This window comes from Nerophis lumbriciformis, linkage group LG07 (genome assembly GCF_033978685.3).
Source record: "Nerophis lumbriciformis linkage group LG07, RoL_Nlum_v2.1, whole genome shotgun sequence".
NCBI classification, from domain to species: Eukaryota; Metazoa; Chordata; class Actinopteri; order Syngnathiformes; family Syngnathidae; genus Nerophis; species Nerophis lumbriciformis.
In genome coordinates, this window is record NC_084554.2 from 34,496,752 (window position 1) to 34,516,037 (window position 19,286).

The 19,286-nt window shown below is 37.3% G+C and overlaps 1 protein-coding gene across 2 annotated transcripts in view; it reads right to left on the bottom strand.

The window, feature by feature from the left end:
- The window catches only part of prex2 (phosphatidylinositol-3,4,5-trisphosphate-dependent Rac exchange factor 2), a 224,888-nt gene that overhangs the window by 166,760 nt on the left and 38,842 nt on the right, over positions 1-19,286 (bottom strand). For both annotated transcript variants that reach the window (XM_061965408.2, XM_061965407.2), the window contains exons 2-6: positions 18,318-18,389; positions 15,073-15,195; positions 12,826-12,930; positions 6,274-6,375; positions 3,683-3,844 (exon numbers count right to left, since the gene is read on the bottom strand). In XM_061965408.2, coding sequence (XP_061821392.1) covers positions 3,683-3,844; positions 6,274-6,375; positions 12,826-12,930; positions 15,073-15,195; positions 18,318-18,389 — 564 coding nt within the window. The remainder of the gene's footprint in view (positions 1-3,682; positions 3,845-6,273; positions 6,376-12,825; positions 12,931-15,072; positions 15,196-18,317; positions 18,390-19,286) is intronic.

Genomic DNA, 19,286 nt, shown 5'->3' on the forward strand with positions numbered 1-19,286 from the left:
CGAAATACCACAGAACTCAGCAAACACATTTGGGACCTCAAAGACAATAATGTTGAATATTCAATAACATGGCAAATTCTTGCATCCAGCACACCTTACAATAGTGGTAATAAAAGATGCAACCTATGCTTGAAAGAGAAACTGTTTATTATTTACCGTCCAGACCTGTCATCCCTCAACAAGCGCAGCGAAATTGTAACAACATGCCGCCATAGACGGAAACACCTCCTAGGTAACACATGAGCCAATCACCACGCCCCTAGGCCAGCCTGTACCCAGCCACTCTGTGCCCTATATAAACCATGGTATGCGAATGCTCCCATTAAAATCTCCTGATGATTGAGGGTACCCCCCCTCATGAAACAGGCCTGTAGAGATGAAATAGTCTTGTGATTTTTTTCCCACACATACATATATTGCGCTCTACTACGGTATCAAGCACTATTTTTTGGATAACCTTATTAAGACATATATATATATATATATATATATATATATATATATATATATATATATATATATATATATATATATATATATATATATATATATATATATATATAAATAAGTGTGTGTGTGTGTGTGTGTAATATACACACACAGATATATCATTATAAAAATAAAGTATAGATTTTTAAAGATTATTACAAGAATAAAAGTCCTAAAAATCATGAGAAAAAGTAGATAGTAAAAAATCTGAACTAGTTACTCAAGTAAAAAAGTTTTTTTTAAGTAATTGAATACAAAATAAATATTTACTGTCAATAAAATAATCATACTGCAAGATTATTTATAATGCAAATATAATACAAAAATTAACTTTTCTGATGTATGATAGCTTTTTTTTTTTTTAAATAAAAGTTTGTAAAGAGAAAAATGTATTTAAAACGGTTTATAATTGAAAAAGTATAAATAAAATATGAATTAAATAAAGAAATATATATTATACTCATATACACTATTACACAATAGTTGATTCTTTGGGTATCACACAATTCCATTCGAATTGATTCTTGGGGGTAACAATTTGATTCAGAATTGATTCTCAATTCAAAAACAACTTTTTTTTTTATTAACATTGGGTGCCAGTTCTATGATTAACTATATTCCTCCATAAAATAGATAACAGCTCTGATAAATGTTTACATTACTTAAAAGAAATTTGGTTTTGTTTAGTAAAATTCTACCCAAACATTTAATAAAGTCAACAAGAGAAATATCCAACACTTATTTTTCCTAGCAGATATGGGTATCTACATCAACAATATGATCAGTTTGAGTGGCTGGACAAGACATATTAAATAAAATCAAAAATAACAATACAAAAATATATATACTGCTAGATTATTTGTACTGCAAATGTAATATTTAATTTTTACTTTTTTGATATTGATAAACATACATATTCAATTAAAAACTTTCTCCTACTATATCATTAGAAACATAAATAAAAGTAAACATAAAAAGTAAAATAACAGCAAACAAAAAATTCCATGCTGATACAGTATATCATTAGAAATATTTTACAAAATACTTTGTAAAAATATGTTTTATGGTTTTACAATAAATATTTGTTTTATTATATATATTATGCTAATGTATATTGATTATAAATATAAACATTTTTATTATTTATGGAAAAAGTCGAACATTTGACTTTCAAAGTGTTTTTAAGAAAAGTGTTCAAACAGCTGTTTAGTTATTGAGACGTCACCTTCATTCCTTCCATTACAAAATGAAAGCACACATTTAAATCTTCATTTAGTTTCATTTTCAAGTCAACACTCTGGTTGCTAAAGGCCAGAAATAACACCATGCAGAAGGATGACGAATTGGGAATGACAGAGATGTTTGTGTAATTTATGACAATATATAATATAAAGGTTTTTGGTGGCCAAGTCAAGCAACTCTGAAAAGTCAAGTGTAGTTAGTATTTTTAAAGAATATTCATTAGGAAGGGAATGTGAGGCGAAACGCACTACTGAAAATTACCACCGTGACGAACGCTGACCACGGCGGCCATCGCCCCGTCTCTCCCACGCGAGGTGAAAGGAGGCAAGGCAGTCCTAACAAGCAAATACTTGAGCGGAAACGGGAAAAACAGTCCATCCCAGCGTCCCCCGAGTCTAGTTTTCCTTCTTTTCTCCGTTCCAAATCATTTAGAGCTGCGGAGGCTGAACCCACAGAGTCGCTCCCCCCCTGCAATGACCTCATGTTTACAATTAATAAAAAGTACTGAGGGTAAGCAATGTCACCACACCCAACACTGGGCCCCATTCTCATCGCATTACACTCCAAACATGGCTATTCTTAGCTCCTATGCCATATTAATAGATAGAACACGAAGCTATTTCGGAGTATAAGAAGCCTTTATTCATCCCAGACAGAGGACTGTTTATGTTTACTCTTGGTGTATTAAAACAAGCTACAGTACATATACATATGGTACCCAGACACATGCACAATCAGGTTGCCTCATGTGCACTAATGGAGACTACAATGGAAGTTTTTCTTGTATTTATTTTTTACCAACTCAAGACCCATTAATTATATATAAAGTTTTAGTTTTTTGTATATTTTCCTTTCATTATTATTTTAGTACTTTTATCTAAGTTTTTTAATTTTTTTATTTTAGTCATAGACGCACACACAGACGCACACACACGCATGTATACAATTTATTTAAAACATGTATTCAATTATTGTTTCCTTGTCATGCATATACAGGTATATATATATAATTTACAATAATTAATATAGAATATGTATACATATAAATATGTAACATTTTTCGTTTAACTTTTTTTTACAACATATGTAGTGTATAATCATAAATGTATGTCAATATTTAGACATACAAATGTGTACAATAAAAAATGTTTTGGTTTGCTTTTTCCCCCTATTCAAAACCCAAATTAAAATTGTGCTACAGAAGACCATGTGTACTACCCTCTTTTTAGTAATTGTTTTGTATTATGTTATTTATTTATATTAATTAACAAATATTTATGTAAATATAATTTATGTACATATAATTTATTTATACACATTTTCATTAGTCATTTCATGTATTCATAATGAATTAAAGTAGATGTTTTTTACAGTTCTGGATTTTGATCAGATTTTTATTATATATATATATATTTTTTCATCCTGAACAAAACTTCTTGCAGCATTTACTTAAAATTTAAAAGAGAAGAGTCAACCTAATAAAAGCCCCAGTTTAATGACAGGTTGCTTTGAATTCTGCCTGTGCTTTTATATATGTACCTTCTACTGATTTTAGTCTGAAACAAGCACTTATGTAATGGGCTTACCTTATAGCAGATAATATACTGTAGATCATATTTATATGAACAAGTCAATGACAACGTGAGCCTCCACCATTGGCTCACTGACCTTATTAGAGGAAGAAAGCTAATCTTGAGGCATAAGAAGAAGAAGCGGCGGCGCCCACCTGATGCTGATTGGATCAGTCGCCGTAAAAAGCGTGACTGATTCAAACCGCAGTCTCACCCAGGAGTCATTGTTCCCGACAGAGAACAAGAACGCCTCGAAGGCTGCACCATCACCACTTGTTGCTCATTCGGTGGCAGAAGGCTAAGTGGCTTTAAATAAGTCATGGTGTTCAGCTTTGGCGGGGATCAACTGCAAATTTAAAAAAGAAGAAGTAAAAACTCACCTCCCAGCCCTCGATGTGGGACTGCCATTCTTCCAAGACCTCCAACTTTTCCATTTGTCTTTTCGCTTCGTTGATGCTGGAGCACACGGCCTTCATCACCTGCAGGGACTCCTGCATCAGGGCGTGGTCATTGTGCTTCTTAGGGGTCCTCTTCAGCAGCTCCTGGACACACACAAATATTAGACACAAAAATGTTTGCATGAGAACACAAAACAAGGCTGAGTTTGCACAACTTTCAGCATCATTAAAAACAACAAATAGGACCTTGTTTTAGCGTGAAAACTACCGTATTTTTCGGAGTATAAGTCGCTCCGGTGTATAAGTCGCACCGGCCAAAAATGCATAATAAAGAAGGGTAAAAACATGTATAAGTCGCACTGGAGTATAAGTCGCATTTTTTGGGGAAATTTATTTGATAAAACCCAACACCAAGAATGGACATTTGAAAGGCAATTTAAAATAAATAAAGAATAGTGAACAACAGGCTGAATAAGTGTACGTTATATGAGGCATAAATAACCAACTGAGAACGTGGCTGGTATGTTAACGTAACATATTATGGTAAGAGTCATTCAAATAACTATAACATATAGAACATGCTATACGTTTACCAAACTATCTGTCACTCCTAATCGCTAAATCCCATGGAATCTTATACGTCTAGTCTCTTACGTGAATGAGCTAAATAATATTATTTGATATTTTACGGTAATGTGTTAATAATTTCACACATAAGTCGCTCCTGAGTATAAGTCGCACCCCCGGCCAAACTATGAAAAAAACTGCGACTTATAGTCCGAAAAATACCTGTTTGTGTTGTGGAAGTAAGAACTAATAAATTGGTGTAAATCCAGATAAAAGGGCCGTTGTCACAGTCTGCTTAATTTGCAAAAAGGTGCATTGCTGCAAGTGCTTCCGAGCATGTTTTGTTGTGTAAAAAGTTGCATAAGTGATATGTGTAGTGGTTAATTATAATATCCTGTAGAAGTAGTAGCTGCCTTGTGTGCTGTCATTTTTGTGTTCACGCCGGGATTGTAGCTAGTGTCCGGCTTAGTTTCATTCAAGATCACCGGGATGCATGAAAAATATGCCTCCCTAACAGAAAACTTTGATGTTAAGTAGGGAGCCCACAAAACATGATACTGAAGAATGCAAGGGGCCACTTTCAGACATTTTGCATCAATGCAGACCAATATATTCTATGTTATCTGATCGAAACATTGAAGGCCCCTAGTGTACATATACACAAATTACGACTATAAAACATTTAATATGACTTTTACCGTAATTTCCAGACTATAACTTGCTACTTTTTCCCCCACACTTTGAACAATGCTGCGGCTAATTTATGGATCTTTTCGGGTTGATAACTTCACATGCTGCCTATAAATGTAGCCTAGTAAAATCAGACCAATGAAATTTCCGAATGGGCCAAGGAAATTGTTCACATTAATAAAAATGCACTGTACAATCATTTAAAGCGTTATGGACTCACCCTCAACACGGAAAAGACGCGCCGAAATGCACAAAACGCAGCCCCAAAGCAGAAGACAATCGACCCGGCCATAGAAAAAAGGAAATAGCCGCAGCAAGGTACGGAAATCCACCACAAATAACGGGCGACTTCATTGGTTTCAGTTCGCAGGACAAGGAGAAGGACAAAAGCCACGCTAAATGACATTTCTACAGTCTGTTACAATTGGGAATTAACATATATATTTCATGTTTCAAGGTGTGCACCTGCGGCTTATAGACTTTTAAACTAAATTAAAATAGTCCAAAAATTTAGTGGGTGTGGGTTATATCTACAGTAGGAGTGCGCTATAGTCCGGGAATTACGGTAAAATGTTGCTGCTTACCCCTACTATCTAAACATATACAGTTGTGCTGTGCCTCGCCTTTTTGTACGCCACACTTTTCATAAAATTCTCACCAAGATTTTGCCCTACTTTTTGTACACCACAGTAGTTATCGCACGGCCAAACATTGTGTGTAATAAACTAAATATGCATTTCGCATTGTTTTCTGCATGTCAAACTATTAATAATCTCTATAAAATGTCGATATTTTTGGGTGTCTGGAACGGCGTAATTGGATTGTTTTTGTAAATGTGGGTTTTTGTGGGAAGAAACAGGTAGGTAACACTGTACATGTTAATGTAGCGGGTCATCTCCTGTAGGAGTGATTTACATGGTCCAGGAAGTCAATCTGACACCTTTTACAGCAGGGAGCAGCTGTGAGTCTTCAATATGAGCGGGAGTCAAATTACTCACTTTATTATTCTTCCATCTGTGCGTCCATCGTGATGGCTGTTTGGACAACGTCTGTCTGAGTTAATAGACGAGGATGAATGAAATATAGAGAGACGAGCGTATGGCCTTTACTTCAAATGAGGCTTTGAACGCGGGTTAAGTATCGCTGGTGGAGGGGGAAATGGAATTTTTTTTCTTCTTCTGACTAACAACCAAGGAGAGTAGGTATGAATGAAAGGCTGTCCTGGCTGGGCTGAGGAGGTGGATGGAACAATCCAGAAGGAGCAGGTGGCGTCTGCGTAACGTAGGGTTAGAAGTCAGGAGGTACAGTGTACTCACTCGTAGCAGCAGCGGGTACTTGCAGATCCTCTGAATGGGAGCCACCAGGTAACCCTCCAGTGGCACCTCTGTGTTTTTTCTACCTCCCAGCAACATGCAGTTCTAAAGCAGAGACAGTCAAAAGTATTGGGACACCTGACCAGTCGAGGAAACATGGAATCAATCGCCTTAACAGTTTCCACTATTTTTCAAAATCTGCATTGTAGTTGATGTTTGTCGGGGTTCTTCCACATCAAACTCCCCCAAGCATGCTTTGTAGACATTGCTCTGTGCACTCGCTGGAACACACGTGCTCCAACACAGTTGAGAATTTACATTTCAGTGGTCAACAAGTAAAGGGTTTAGCCCAGGGCTCAGCTAATTTTACTATCAAAAATGCAATTTAACTCCCTTGTCCACTCAAGAAAAACAGCTAAACACGGGTGTAGCTTAACCCTTGATGGATGAATTGATTACTTAAAATAATAATAATAATAAATAAATAAAATATATATACACAGTACTGGCCAAAGGTTTGGACACACCTTCTCATTTCAATGTGTTTACTTTATTTTCACGTATATTTACATTGTAGATAGTCACTAAAGGCATCAAAAACTATGACACCTGTGAAGTGAAAACCATTTCAGGTGACTACCTCTTGAAGCTCATCGAGAGAATGCCAAGAGTGTGCAACGCAGTAATCAGAGCAAAGGGAAACTAGAATATAAAACATGTTTTCAGTTATTTCACCTTTTTTGCACATAACTCCACATGTGTTCATTCATAGTTTTAATGCCTTCAGTGACAAAATACACCCAAAACCAGTGAAGTTGGCATGGTGTGTAAATCATAAATAAAAACAGAATACAATGATTTGCAAATTATTTTCAACCTATATTCAATTGAATACACTGCAAAGACAAGATACTTAAGGTTTGAACTGGTAAACTTTGTTATTTTTTGCAAATATTAGCTTAATTGGAATTTGATGCCTGCAACATGTTTCAAAAAAGCTGGCACAAGTGGCAAAAACGACTGAGAAAGTTGAGGAATGCTCATCAAACACTTATTTGGAACATCCCACAGGTGAACAGGTTAATTGCGAACAGGTGGGTGCCCTGATTGGGTATAAAAGCAGGTTCCATGAAATGCTCAGTCATTCACAAACAAGTATGGGTTGAGAGTCACCACTTTGTCAACAAAAGTGTGAGCAAATTGTTAAACAGTTTAAGAACAACATTTCTCAATGAGCTATTGCAAGGAATTTAGGGATTTCACCATCCATCCATTTCCTACCACTTGTCCCTTCTACCGTCCATAATATCATCAAAAGGTTCAGAAAATCTGGAGAAATCACTGCAAGTAAGCGGCAATGCCCGTGACCTTCGATCCCTCAGGCGACATCAGTGTGTAAAGGATATCACCACATGGTCTCAGGAACACTTCAGAAAACCACTGTCAGTACCTACAGTTCGTCGCTACATCTGTAAGTGCAAGTTAAAACTCTACAATGCAAAGTGAAAGTCATTTATCAACAACAGCCAGAAACGCAGCAAGCTTCACTGGGCCCGAGCTCATCTAAGATGGACTGGTGTAAAGTGGAAAAGTGTTCTGTGGTCTGACGAGTGCACATTTTAAATTGTTTTTGGAAACTGTGGATGTTGTGTCCTCCAGACCAAAGAGGAAAAGAACCCTCCGGACTGTTATAGTCGCAAAGTTCAAAAGCCAGCATCTGTGATGGTATGGGGGTGTATTAGTGCCCAAATCATGGGTAACTTACACATTTGTGAAGGCACCATTAATGCTGAAAGGTACATACAGGTTTTGGAGCAACATACTGTATGTTGCCATCCAAGCAACATCTTTTTCATGGACGCCGCTGCTTATTTCAGCAAGACAATGCCAAGTCACATTGCACGTGTTACAACAGCGTGGCTTTGTAGTAAAAGAGTGCAGGTACTAGACTGGCCTGCCTGTAGTCCAGACCTGTCACCCACTGAAAATGTGTGGCACATTATAAAGCGTAAAATACCACCACGGAGACCCTGGACTATTGAACAACTTAAGCTGTACATCAAGCAAGAATGGGAAAGAATTCCACCTGAAAAGCTTCAAAATTTGGTCTCAGTTCCCAAACGTTTACTGAGTGTTGTTAAAAAGGAAAAACCCATGTAACACAGTGGTAAAAATGCCCCTGTGCCAACTTTTTTGCAATGTGTTGCTGCTATTAAATTCTAAGTTAATGATTATTTGCAAAAAAAAATTACGTTTCTCAGTTCGAACATTAAATATCTTGTCTTTGCAGTTTATTCAATTGAATATAAGTTAAAAAAGGATTTGCAAATCGTTGTAATCTGTTTTTATTTACACAACGTGCCAACTTCACTGGTTTTGTATGTATGTATGTATGTATGTATGCATGTATATATATATATATACACATATACATACACACACACACACACACACACACACACACACACACACACACACACACACACACACACACACACACACACACACACACACACACACACACACACACACACACACACACACACACACACACACACACACACACTCTCTGTTGCCAAAAGTATTTGGCCACCCATCCAAATTATCAGAATCAGGTGTCCTAATCACTTGGCCACAGTTGTATAAAATCAAGCACTTAGGCATGGAGACTGTTTCTACAAACATTTGTGAAAGAATGGTGTAAAGCACGTCGCCACTGGACTCTACAGCAGTGGAGACGCCTTCTCTGGAGTAATGAATCATGCTTTTCCATCTGGCAATCTAATGAACGAGTCTGGGTTTGGAGGTTGCCAGGAGAACGCTACATTTCGGACTGCATTGTGCCGAGTTTGAAATTTGGTGGAGGAGGAATTATGGTGTGGGGTTGTTTTTTAAGAGTTGGGCTTGGCCTTTTAGTTCCAGTGAAAGGAACGTTGAATGCTCCTTGTGGGAACATTTTGGAGCAGGCTCCTTCCTCTTCCAACATGCCTGTGCACCAGTGCACAAAGCAAGGTCCATAAAGACATGGATGACAGAGTCTGGTGTGGATTAACTTGACTGGCCTGCACAGAGTCTTGACCTGAACCCGATAGAACACCTTTGGGATGAATTAGAACGGAGACTGAGAGCCAGGCCAGCCCATCAGTGTTTGACCTCACCAACGCGCTTTTAGAAGAATGGTCGAACATTCCTATAAACAGACTCCGCAACCTTGTGGACAGCCTTCCCAGAAGAGTAGAAGCTGTAATAGCTGCAAAAAATCATATTGAACCCTATGGGTTAAGAATGGGATGGCACTTCAAGTTCATATGTGAGTCAAGGCAGGTGGCCAAATATTTTTGGCAATATATATATATATACATATATACATATACAGATATATACATATACAAACCCCGTTTCCTTATGAGTTAGGAAATTGTGTTATATGTAAATATAAATGGAATACAATGATTTGCAAATCCTTTTCAACCCATATTCAATTGAATGCACTACAAAGACAAGATATTTGATGTTCAAACTCATAAACTTTTTTTTTTTTTGCAAATAATAATTTACTTAGAATTTCATGGCTGCAACACGTGCCAAAGTTGTTGGGAAAGGGCATGTTCACCACTGTGTTACATGGCCTTTCCTTTTAACAACACTCAGTAAACGTTTGGGAACTGAGGAGACACATTTTTTAAGCTTCTCAGGTGGGATTCTTTCCCATTCTTGCTTGATGTACTGCTTAACTTTGCGCCTATAACAATCCGGATGGTTCTTTTCCTCTTTGGTCCAGAGGACACGACGTCCACAGTTTCCAAAAACATTTTGAAATGTGGACTCATGAGACCACAGAACACTTTTCCACTTTGTATCAGTCCATCTTAGATGAGCTCAGGCCCAGCGAAGCCGACGGCGTTTCTAGGTGTTGTTGATAAACGGTTTTTGCCTTGCATAGGAGAGTTTTAACTTGCACTTACAGATGTAGCGACCAACTGTAGTTACTGACAGTGGGTTTCTGAAGTGTTCCTGAGCCCATGTGGTGATATCCTTTACACACTGATGTCGCTTGTTGATGCAGTACAGCCTGAGGGATCAAAGATCACGGGCTTAGCTGCATACGTGCAGTGATTTCTCCAGATTCTCTGAACCCTTTGATGATATTACGGACTGTAGATGGTGAAATCCCTAAATTCCTTGCAATAGCTGGTTGAGAAAGGTTTTTCTTAAACTGTTCAACAATTTGCTCACGCATTTGTTGACAAAGAGGTGACCCTCGCCCCATCCTTGTTTGTGAATGACTGAGCATTTCATGGAATCTACTTTTATACCCAATCATGGCACCCACCTGTTCCCAATTTGCCTGTTCACCTGTGGGATGTTCCAAATAAGTGTTTGATGAGCATTCCTCAACTTTATCAGTATTTATTGCCACCTTTCCCAACTTTTTTGTCACGTGTTGCTGGCATCAAATTCTAAAGTTAATGATTATTTGCAAAAAAAAAAAGTTTATCAGTTTGAACATCAAATATGTTGTCTTTGTAGCATATTCAACTGAATATGGGTTGAAAATGATTTGCAAATCATTGTATTCTGTTTATATTTACATCTAACACAATTTCCCAACTCATATGGAAACGGGGTTTGTACATAATATTATCATTATCAAATATTTTTCCTTTTTTATTTTTGAAACAGGAAAGGGTATTTATCAAAATGTACCAAACTATGGGGAAAATTAACGATAAATGTATCTTTTTTTTTTAATCATAATTTTAGCAGAATACTCTCTAAATGTTCTGAACTCCTGTTTCCATGCCGGTTTTTGTATTTTTTCTGAATAATGCTGTCCAGCGTAGTTAGCGTGGTTGCAGCCAAGTATTGGACTCACTCCATTTTGCCTTATTTATTATACCATAACTACATACTAATTTTAGTCTTTACGTCTTAAAAAGAAGTGATGGATGTTGTGCCCCACAAATACACACACACCCATCTGTGCAAAGCCAGCGAACAGGCATGCGGCCATCTTTGTTCTTCCAGCAACATGCATGATGCTCCCCGTGTGGAAGCCTCGGCAGGGGAAGAGGAAGTCAACCCCCGCACATCAGCTGTCTGGCTCACTCATACGCACACTGGGACAGGATTTGACACTGTCCAGCCCGCCATGTGTGGGTGACTTTGTTTGTTTAACTATAAGGGTATGTTTATGTTCAAGCTTTTTATGTCAGAGTACTTTTAATGCCACTTTGGACTACAAAATACACAAAAATGTCACTTTAAAGCCCCGTTTAACATCACACGCATCCTTTTAAAAATCATAATTTTCCACATTTGAAAGTTCAAGTTGACTGTGAAAGAGGCTGTTTGCAACTTGCTTAAAGTTACATTTTTAAAACCCACCAGTCATGGTGTTGTTACCATAGAATATACATTCAATGATAGCTAACGTTAGTAGCTAATATTTGCTAAATTGTTTAAATTAGCTGACCACACACATAGCTAATGCGTGTGGATGTGTGTTGTGTACAGGCGTAGTTTACGTCGTCAGTATGTGCTGAAAGCCGAAAGAGGGCGGGGTATAATGTTGACAACATTGTGGAAAGTTAGCGCCCTCTACGCTTAAATGTTGCAAACAGCCCGATTAAGAGGTCCAAAATCTTTTAACAAATACCTAAAAAAAAAGACAATTATGAGGGCTTTCCCCGGCAGTAATTATTTTTCTCAATATACCGGTACCCTCACACGTTGTTTTTTGTGCTCCAGAGAGGTTAAAGGTCAGCATTACAACAAAAACTAAAACTACCGGTAGTGTAATATCTGATTGTCTCCAAAAAAGTTTTTTAGTTTCTCAGTTGAATTGTTTTGGTGGACGGTGCCCTGCGGTCAAAGTTCACTTGTCTGTATTATTTCCTAAAAAGAGATCAAAGGTCAGGGTCACGGCACCATGTAAATTAGAAACATCTTTATCCAACCACAGCGGATTAGTAGCACTTGATGTCGACTTTAGCTCAAAGTTAAAAAAAAAAACAAGATCAAAACTCTTTGAAAAACCACATGTTGAACTAAAGACATCAATGATGGCTTTCCAGTTCTACAAAGACTTTTGTCAATGTTAAAATAAAATGTTTTGCCCTTTTGACAAGTCAAAGCTTCAAGGTAAATATATGTTAAAATAAATGAGGGCTGTCAAAATGTACGTTAATCCATCCATCCATCCATCTATTTCCTACCGCTTATTCCCTTCGGGGTCGCTGGAGCCTAACAATCGGGCGGAAGGCAGGGTACACCCTGGACAAGTCGCCACCTCAATCCATTATCAATATTATATATATTCATGTATTTTTTTTAATCTCTTTGCTTATGCAAAATGAAACATGATTTATATAGATTAAAAATTCATAATTGATTGCAATTAATCGAATGAAAATTGTTATCGTGTGACAGCGCTAGTAAAAAAAAAAATCTATTTTAGTTGCATCTAATTTCTCATTAAGAGTGGATGGAGGCTGCTTTCATGTGAACATGTGTAAGTAATACAAGGGTTTTTAAGTTAGGGTTTTCGCTCACCAACAAGCACGTGCGGACGCTGCGGATCTTGTTGAGCTCCAGCAGCAACCTCTGAGCCTTCTCGTGATTGCCGCAGTACTCGTCGTAAATCTGGAAACGACTCCTCTGCAAACGACAGAGGGTTAGTTTTTTTTTTTTTTTTAACCAGAGTTTAAACACACTTTTCCATTAGTCTCCAAACTTTTGGCAGGTACAGCAATACAAAAGAGCTACTTTAACACTACAATGTGGCAAAGAAGCAAGTAAGGGTCGTGTACTCCGCGATTGTGCTACACTACTAGGATTGTTGTGATTGGCCCAACAGTACTGCATCTTCATCCTGTTTTCTAGGAATGATTGCAGGAATAATGCAGGGTGTCCAAAATGCACCCCGGGGGCCATTTGCGGCCTACAGCTTGGTTTTTATTGGCGCGCGGCACATTCTAAACTTACAGTTAAACAAGATGACTACAAAAAAAGATAAAAAGCTGACGATATTGCTAATGTGCAGTAATAATAATATAATTTGTAAGCAATAGCATATAACTGAGATTCAGGCGGTAGAAGTATAAACTGGCTGAATACTCTTGAATAAACTGAATCAGTGCTGACTCGTAAACGGTACCAAATGTCAGTACTTCTGTGTGTGTTCATGAGTTACAAAATGTTAATTTCTTGAACAATACAATCTCCCTTTTTTATTGAACATAATGACTGTGCTGTCCAGTTTTTTTACACATCTAAGTCTCATTTGCAAGTGTTATATAGTGAATTTGCGTGCAGTTGCAATTCCAAGACGTGTATGGGCTATGGTGTGTTGCCTTAGTCAGTAGTCTATTTCATTAAGCTGAATCTAGTCTTCTGTTGCACCCTATAAAGTGTTTATACTGTAAGTATTGTAGTGACTCCTCCCACCCCCATCAAGGACCGTTTTCACTGCTGGACTCTGGAAAGAGTTCCGCAGGCTCTGTAGCGTAAACTCCAGGTTCTGTAACAGCTTCTTTCCTCAGGCCATAAGACTCTTGAACGCATCGTAATCATCATCATCCCCTCAATTCTCCCCCAAAAACGGATTAACTCACTGTAATATAAAGACAATATAACATACATCCATAAACATGGATGCATTTGCAAAAGTGCAATATATTTATCTGTACAGTAAATCTATTTATATCTGCACATTTTTGCTCTTTTATCCAGCACTACAACAAACTAATGCAACAAAATGTTGTTCTTATCTGTACTGTAAAGTTCAAATTTGAATGACAATTAAGGAAGTCTAAGTCTAAGTCTATTACACACCAGCTGTTTGATTGTAAAGTGCATCTTAGTTGTAGTTTTCATGACCAAATTTGGAGTTTTTGAAATTGCCATGTAACATCGCTAATGCTAATCAGTAGCATGTCTATGGTAAATTTAATGTAAATCAGCATCAAGCTTTACTTTACATTCACATGTTTCTATCCGGAATACATGCTCTGCTGGCGTGGAAAATTGCAACATTACTTAGAGGCAGTTTGGCCGAGTCTACTCTAAGTGCTGCTTGAGTGCTTGTTTACCAGTCAATTGTTTAAACCGGCCGAGTCTGCAACCACACATGACATCACAAGCAACAAAAGGTATTGAAATATGGCACCCTTTGATTTTACGCGACTCAATACCTGGTAGTAACAACAAATAATGGTCGGTGTATATAAATCCCTAGTGCTGAGCACATTGTGGATGTAAGAGGCATTCTCGATCGCGGGTGTCTAAAATTGAGGTCCACAGGCCTTTAGCGGCACACTGTTATTTTTTACTGGTCACATTCCTAAAAGTACTCTTAAACAAGTAAACTATTTTTACAAAAAAAAAAAAATGCCAAAAGGGAAAGACAAGTTGAACTGAATAATAACACATAATGATAATAATATACTTTGTCGCCTATAAAGTATAGAAACATGTATCAAAAAGGCCTCCTCATCCTTTGATTTATCAGTATGTGGCTGTGGTTGGAAAAGGTTTGGACACCCCTCATCTAATGGATTCCACATGAAGGGAGAGGTCAGTGCAAAACTTTTGATTTGAGTCCCCTTTGAGTCTTCAGACTCAAAGGGGATCAAATTGTTTGTTCCGGGAATCTTTACAGCAGGGAGTAATCAACACAGAACAGAAAACAAGCCTTGATCACTTGTGATAAGTCATTTGCGCGTTCAATGAGTGGATATCATATCGCAGCACAAAGAACTAAATAAATGAAGCCAGAAAATAAGGTTGTTTCTAACTCACAAAGTGCAAAAAGCAGCGTCCGATCTCGTGGTGAGCGTGCGGGTCGGGCTGGAGGCGCTCCTCCACCATGGACAGGAAGTCTCTGTGCACCGCCAGGATGTCCTCAATGTTGGAGAACAACACCTGAGAGAGCAGAAAAAAATGACAAATGCAAAGTGTTGAAAAAAAAACTATAGGAGATTTCATAGGCTTTTTTTTGCGATTGTTGCAGCCAAAAATGCCTTAATTTTCAGAAAGTTGCTTTTTTTTTCAATCACATTGAATCAACTTGGGATTTTATCAATGTGTTATCAATGTCTTAGTGTTCCTTGTAACTTTGACCTAAAAAAGCACAGGATTTCAACAAAAATTTGAAAATATATACTGTATTGCGATTGTAGCTGAGATAGGCTCCAGCGCCCCCCGCGACCCCAAAGGGAATAAGCGGTAGAAAATGGATGGATGGATGTTTTACTCGTTTTATACCACACAGACTTAAAAGTAGACACAAGATGGCAGTTAAAGCACATACTCAGATCTCATTGTCAAATGACTGTACTATTTAAATAACTCAAACTAATAATAGTAATAGTTAATGATAACTATAGTAAGAAACACCACCAAAGGCTTCCTTGTTGTCTGCTCTGTTGACCACAAGTTGCAAACATGTATGTTTTACACTTGAAGTGTTTATCTAAAGCATTAATTTTTGTTCCAACATATGTATCCTCCCACGTTAAGAACATTTGTGAACTGTTGAGAGCGATCTATAGCATTAATTTTTGTTGGTGAATGATAGACGATGATCATCACACATCAACATATCGAACATGTAAATACGGCCTCTTTGCTAGGTCAGCATTGTACATGAGAATCTGTTGTTAAATTGCCTAACCCTCTGTAAATAAAGGTTAAATACAAATATAAATACATGTAAACGAGGATGTATACAGTATACCAGTGTTTCTTAACCATAGGGCAGGGGCCCATTGAGAGCCCACTAGAGGGCCGCCGAAAAACATCTGTTTCTCAGCTGTGGTCCTTATAGACCGCAGTGGTACTCAGTTGTAATGCACTTTTCCACCACTTGTGGCAGTAATGACAATCTCAAACAAACAGAAGAAGTCTGGAGTTAAAGTTTCTTAAGCGCAAAAATTATGACTAAAATGGTGAAGATGTATTATCATTTGCACTTTAATTTTATTGACAGTTTTGTTAGGAAACGTATTTATTATTAATTTAGTTTATTTATTAATATTAGCACAACATAATTGTATGTTAACATATTTTTCGTCAGTTATTTGTGGGTGCCTTTTTATGCAGTATATGTAGTTCGAACTTATTTTTCGAATCAGTCTGACCTGAGCCTAAAGTTTTAAATAAATAATACTCTTTATGAAAAACACATGATTTTTATATAATTTGACAAAGTCGTAAACATTGACTAGGTTAAATCTAATAATTGAACACAATTAAAATCAAGAGTGAGATTACTAATTGAGTGTTAATATTTGAGTTGGCTTTGGGCCCCTCTGTAGTGGAAAAGTTGGGCCCCGAGGTTAAAAAAGTTAAGAACACCTGCAGTATACTACACTCCCCAGGAAGCTTGTAGCCATAGACAGGAAGAGGAAGTAGTTCTGAGCTACGTGGGACAATTGTGGCTTTTGCGCAATAAAGAGTTGATATATTGTTACACATTGTTGTTCCTGCTTTGCGTACACAAGAAACAACCATAAGTTTTAAATGTGTGTGCTTTTGAGCGCATCGGGGATTAGTTGAATTTGCATGAATTGGTATCTGTGTTGGCCCTGTGATGAGGTGGCGACTTGTCCAGGGTGTACCCCGCCTTCCGTCCGATTGTAGCTGAGATAGGCTCCAGTGCTCCCCGCGACCCCGAAGGGAATAAGCGGTAGAAAATGGATGGATGGATGGATGGTGCGACCGTGATCGCAAATTCTAGGACGGACTGATTATAGGAAATATTGCTCTCATAATTTCCTCTCTCAACAATAATTTTAAGTGTTTGATGGACATTTGTTGTCCATTGGTGAGTCAGAATCTACATTTTATTTGCTATTTCTCGGGGTTCTTCCACACCAAACTCATCCATCTGTGCAGAAAATAGATCGTTTCCTGACCTGTTCTCACAAAATTGGAAGAAAAACATGAAATGGTCCAACTTTGGAATTACTGATTAAGTAATTGATAAATAAAAAAACAGCTTGGATTTCAACCGGAAAAAATATTATAGTATGCGAAACAACTTTCTGTTTGTAGTTTTGACTTCGTAACACTGCATTGTAATAATAATAGCATTTAATATACTCACTAACAATACTTTATTTGTAATTAGGATTTGCCATTTGAAGATAAATTCCTAAACTACTGTATAAATTAACAATAAATTAACTTTTTTTAATTTTTTTTATCGGTTTACAGAATCCTTCGCTGAATGTTCTGAACTCCTGTTTCCATGCCAGTAGGAGTCGAATTGTAGCAGAATCATGCTATCCGGAGTAGTTTTAAATTGTGTTTTATGTCGGCGGAATCAACAACTGGTTCCAACCAAGTAGTTCGTGCCATTTTGGCTCAATTTGTAGTTTATTATCATAGGGAGAAATTATATGTTTTTAATAGAGAGCTTTTACTTCAGCTTAAGTTTGCCTCTAAAATGTTATAGTTTCTATTCTATGTGCACCCTTCTGCATGCTCAAGCTAACCTGGCTAACGTGTAAGTAAACACAAAGTGCTTCTTAGACATAGCAGAAGTTAAAGCTAGTGGATGTCAATTTTAACTGAAAAAACAACAACGTGCAAATGTTCTTTTCAGCTGCTTTTGTTGTCTGGAATCAATAAGTTGACATGAGGGAATGTCTGGTCCACCCAAATGTTATGAATGAGCATGTCTGCTTTGATCGGTTTATTCCAAACATGAGTTGAAAAAGAACAGAGAAGCCCAAATAAGAAACACAACATGCAATATTTGTGGTTTCCGCTTTTTTTTTTTTTTTTTGCTATTGGAGTTACTGCGTGACACTGTAGCGACCTCTTCCTAAATCCTCTCGAGGACGACGTGTTCCCAAACACAACATAAAATGGTGAGTCTATTTTGGAAAAGCTGGGGGTTGTTGCAGTAAATATCCAGTGGTGTTTACCTCCAGGCGAGCGCATCCTCTATGATGTCCCCCAGCTGGAAGGGCTTATAAATAGATGACATTAACAGCTGCTTCCTGGCTGGCCCATTCACAACATGCATTTCTTCTCACCTTCACCGTTTCCTCAGTGATGTTCTTGTCCATCTTGGTGGCGGCGTATTGGTTGAGACGCTGCAGGAACACCTGGAGGAGGAGAGGCGAGAGTTAACGCTTGTTTTGGGTCCACGTTGGCCCAACACGGACCATTTGACTCGCTTTTCGTGCAGCTGCAACACTTTGCTAAACTGCGACCCGATACGCGAGAAACCTAATCTTTGGCCCACTCCGAGAAAGAAAACATCATAATTGCAGCGATGGTATTTCAAAGCCTATGCTAAGTGACTGCAGAGTGTGCTAATGGAGACGGATGAGAAGCGGTTCTACTAACAAAGGAAGCTGCTTCCCAACACTTTTTTGGAAAATGGCAAAACAAAATGGTGTGCGACAGAGGAATTCATCATTTCTTCAGTTTTTTAAATGAACATTTTACTATAGTATATTAATTAGGGCTGTCAAAGTTAACGCTTTAACTCATGCAATTAATGACAAATCATGTATAAACAGTTTAATTGCGCAATTTATTTTGATCCCACATGCTCCTTTGAGTCAGTGCAAAGATGAGTGAGGAGATTCCAACTGCTGTGCTAAATAAAATATTTCTCTTCAAAATACATCGAAACAGTACTTTAGATAAAACAGTTATCAAGTTTTGAACAAATAAATAACGTGCATAAAAAAAATCCTCTATGAAATTCTGACAAAAAAATTGCATTTGGGTTCAAATATTGTGGTCTATTTTAACATTTCTAATTATGCACGCAAGTTATTTACTGTGATTAATTAAAATGAAAAAGTATTTTTATTCAGTTTTTTTTTTTTTTATCATTTGACAGCACTATTAGACAAAAAATGTTTTTTATAAAATTATTAACACCATCATGTATCTTATATTATATTTTTAATAATATATTCAGAAATAAACTTATATCTTAGGAAGTAACAAAACTAAACCACATTAATTACAATACTGATTTAAAAAAA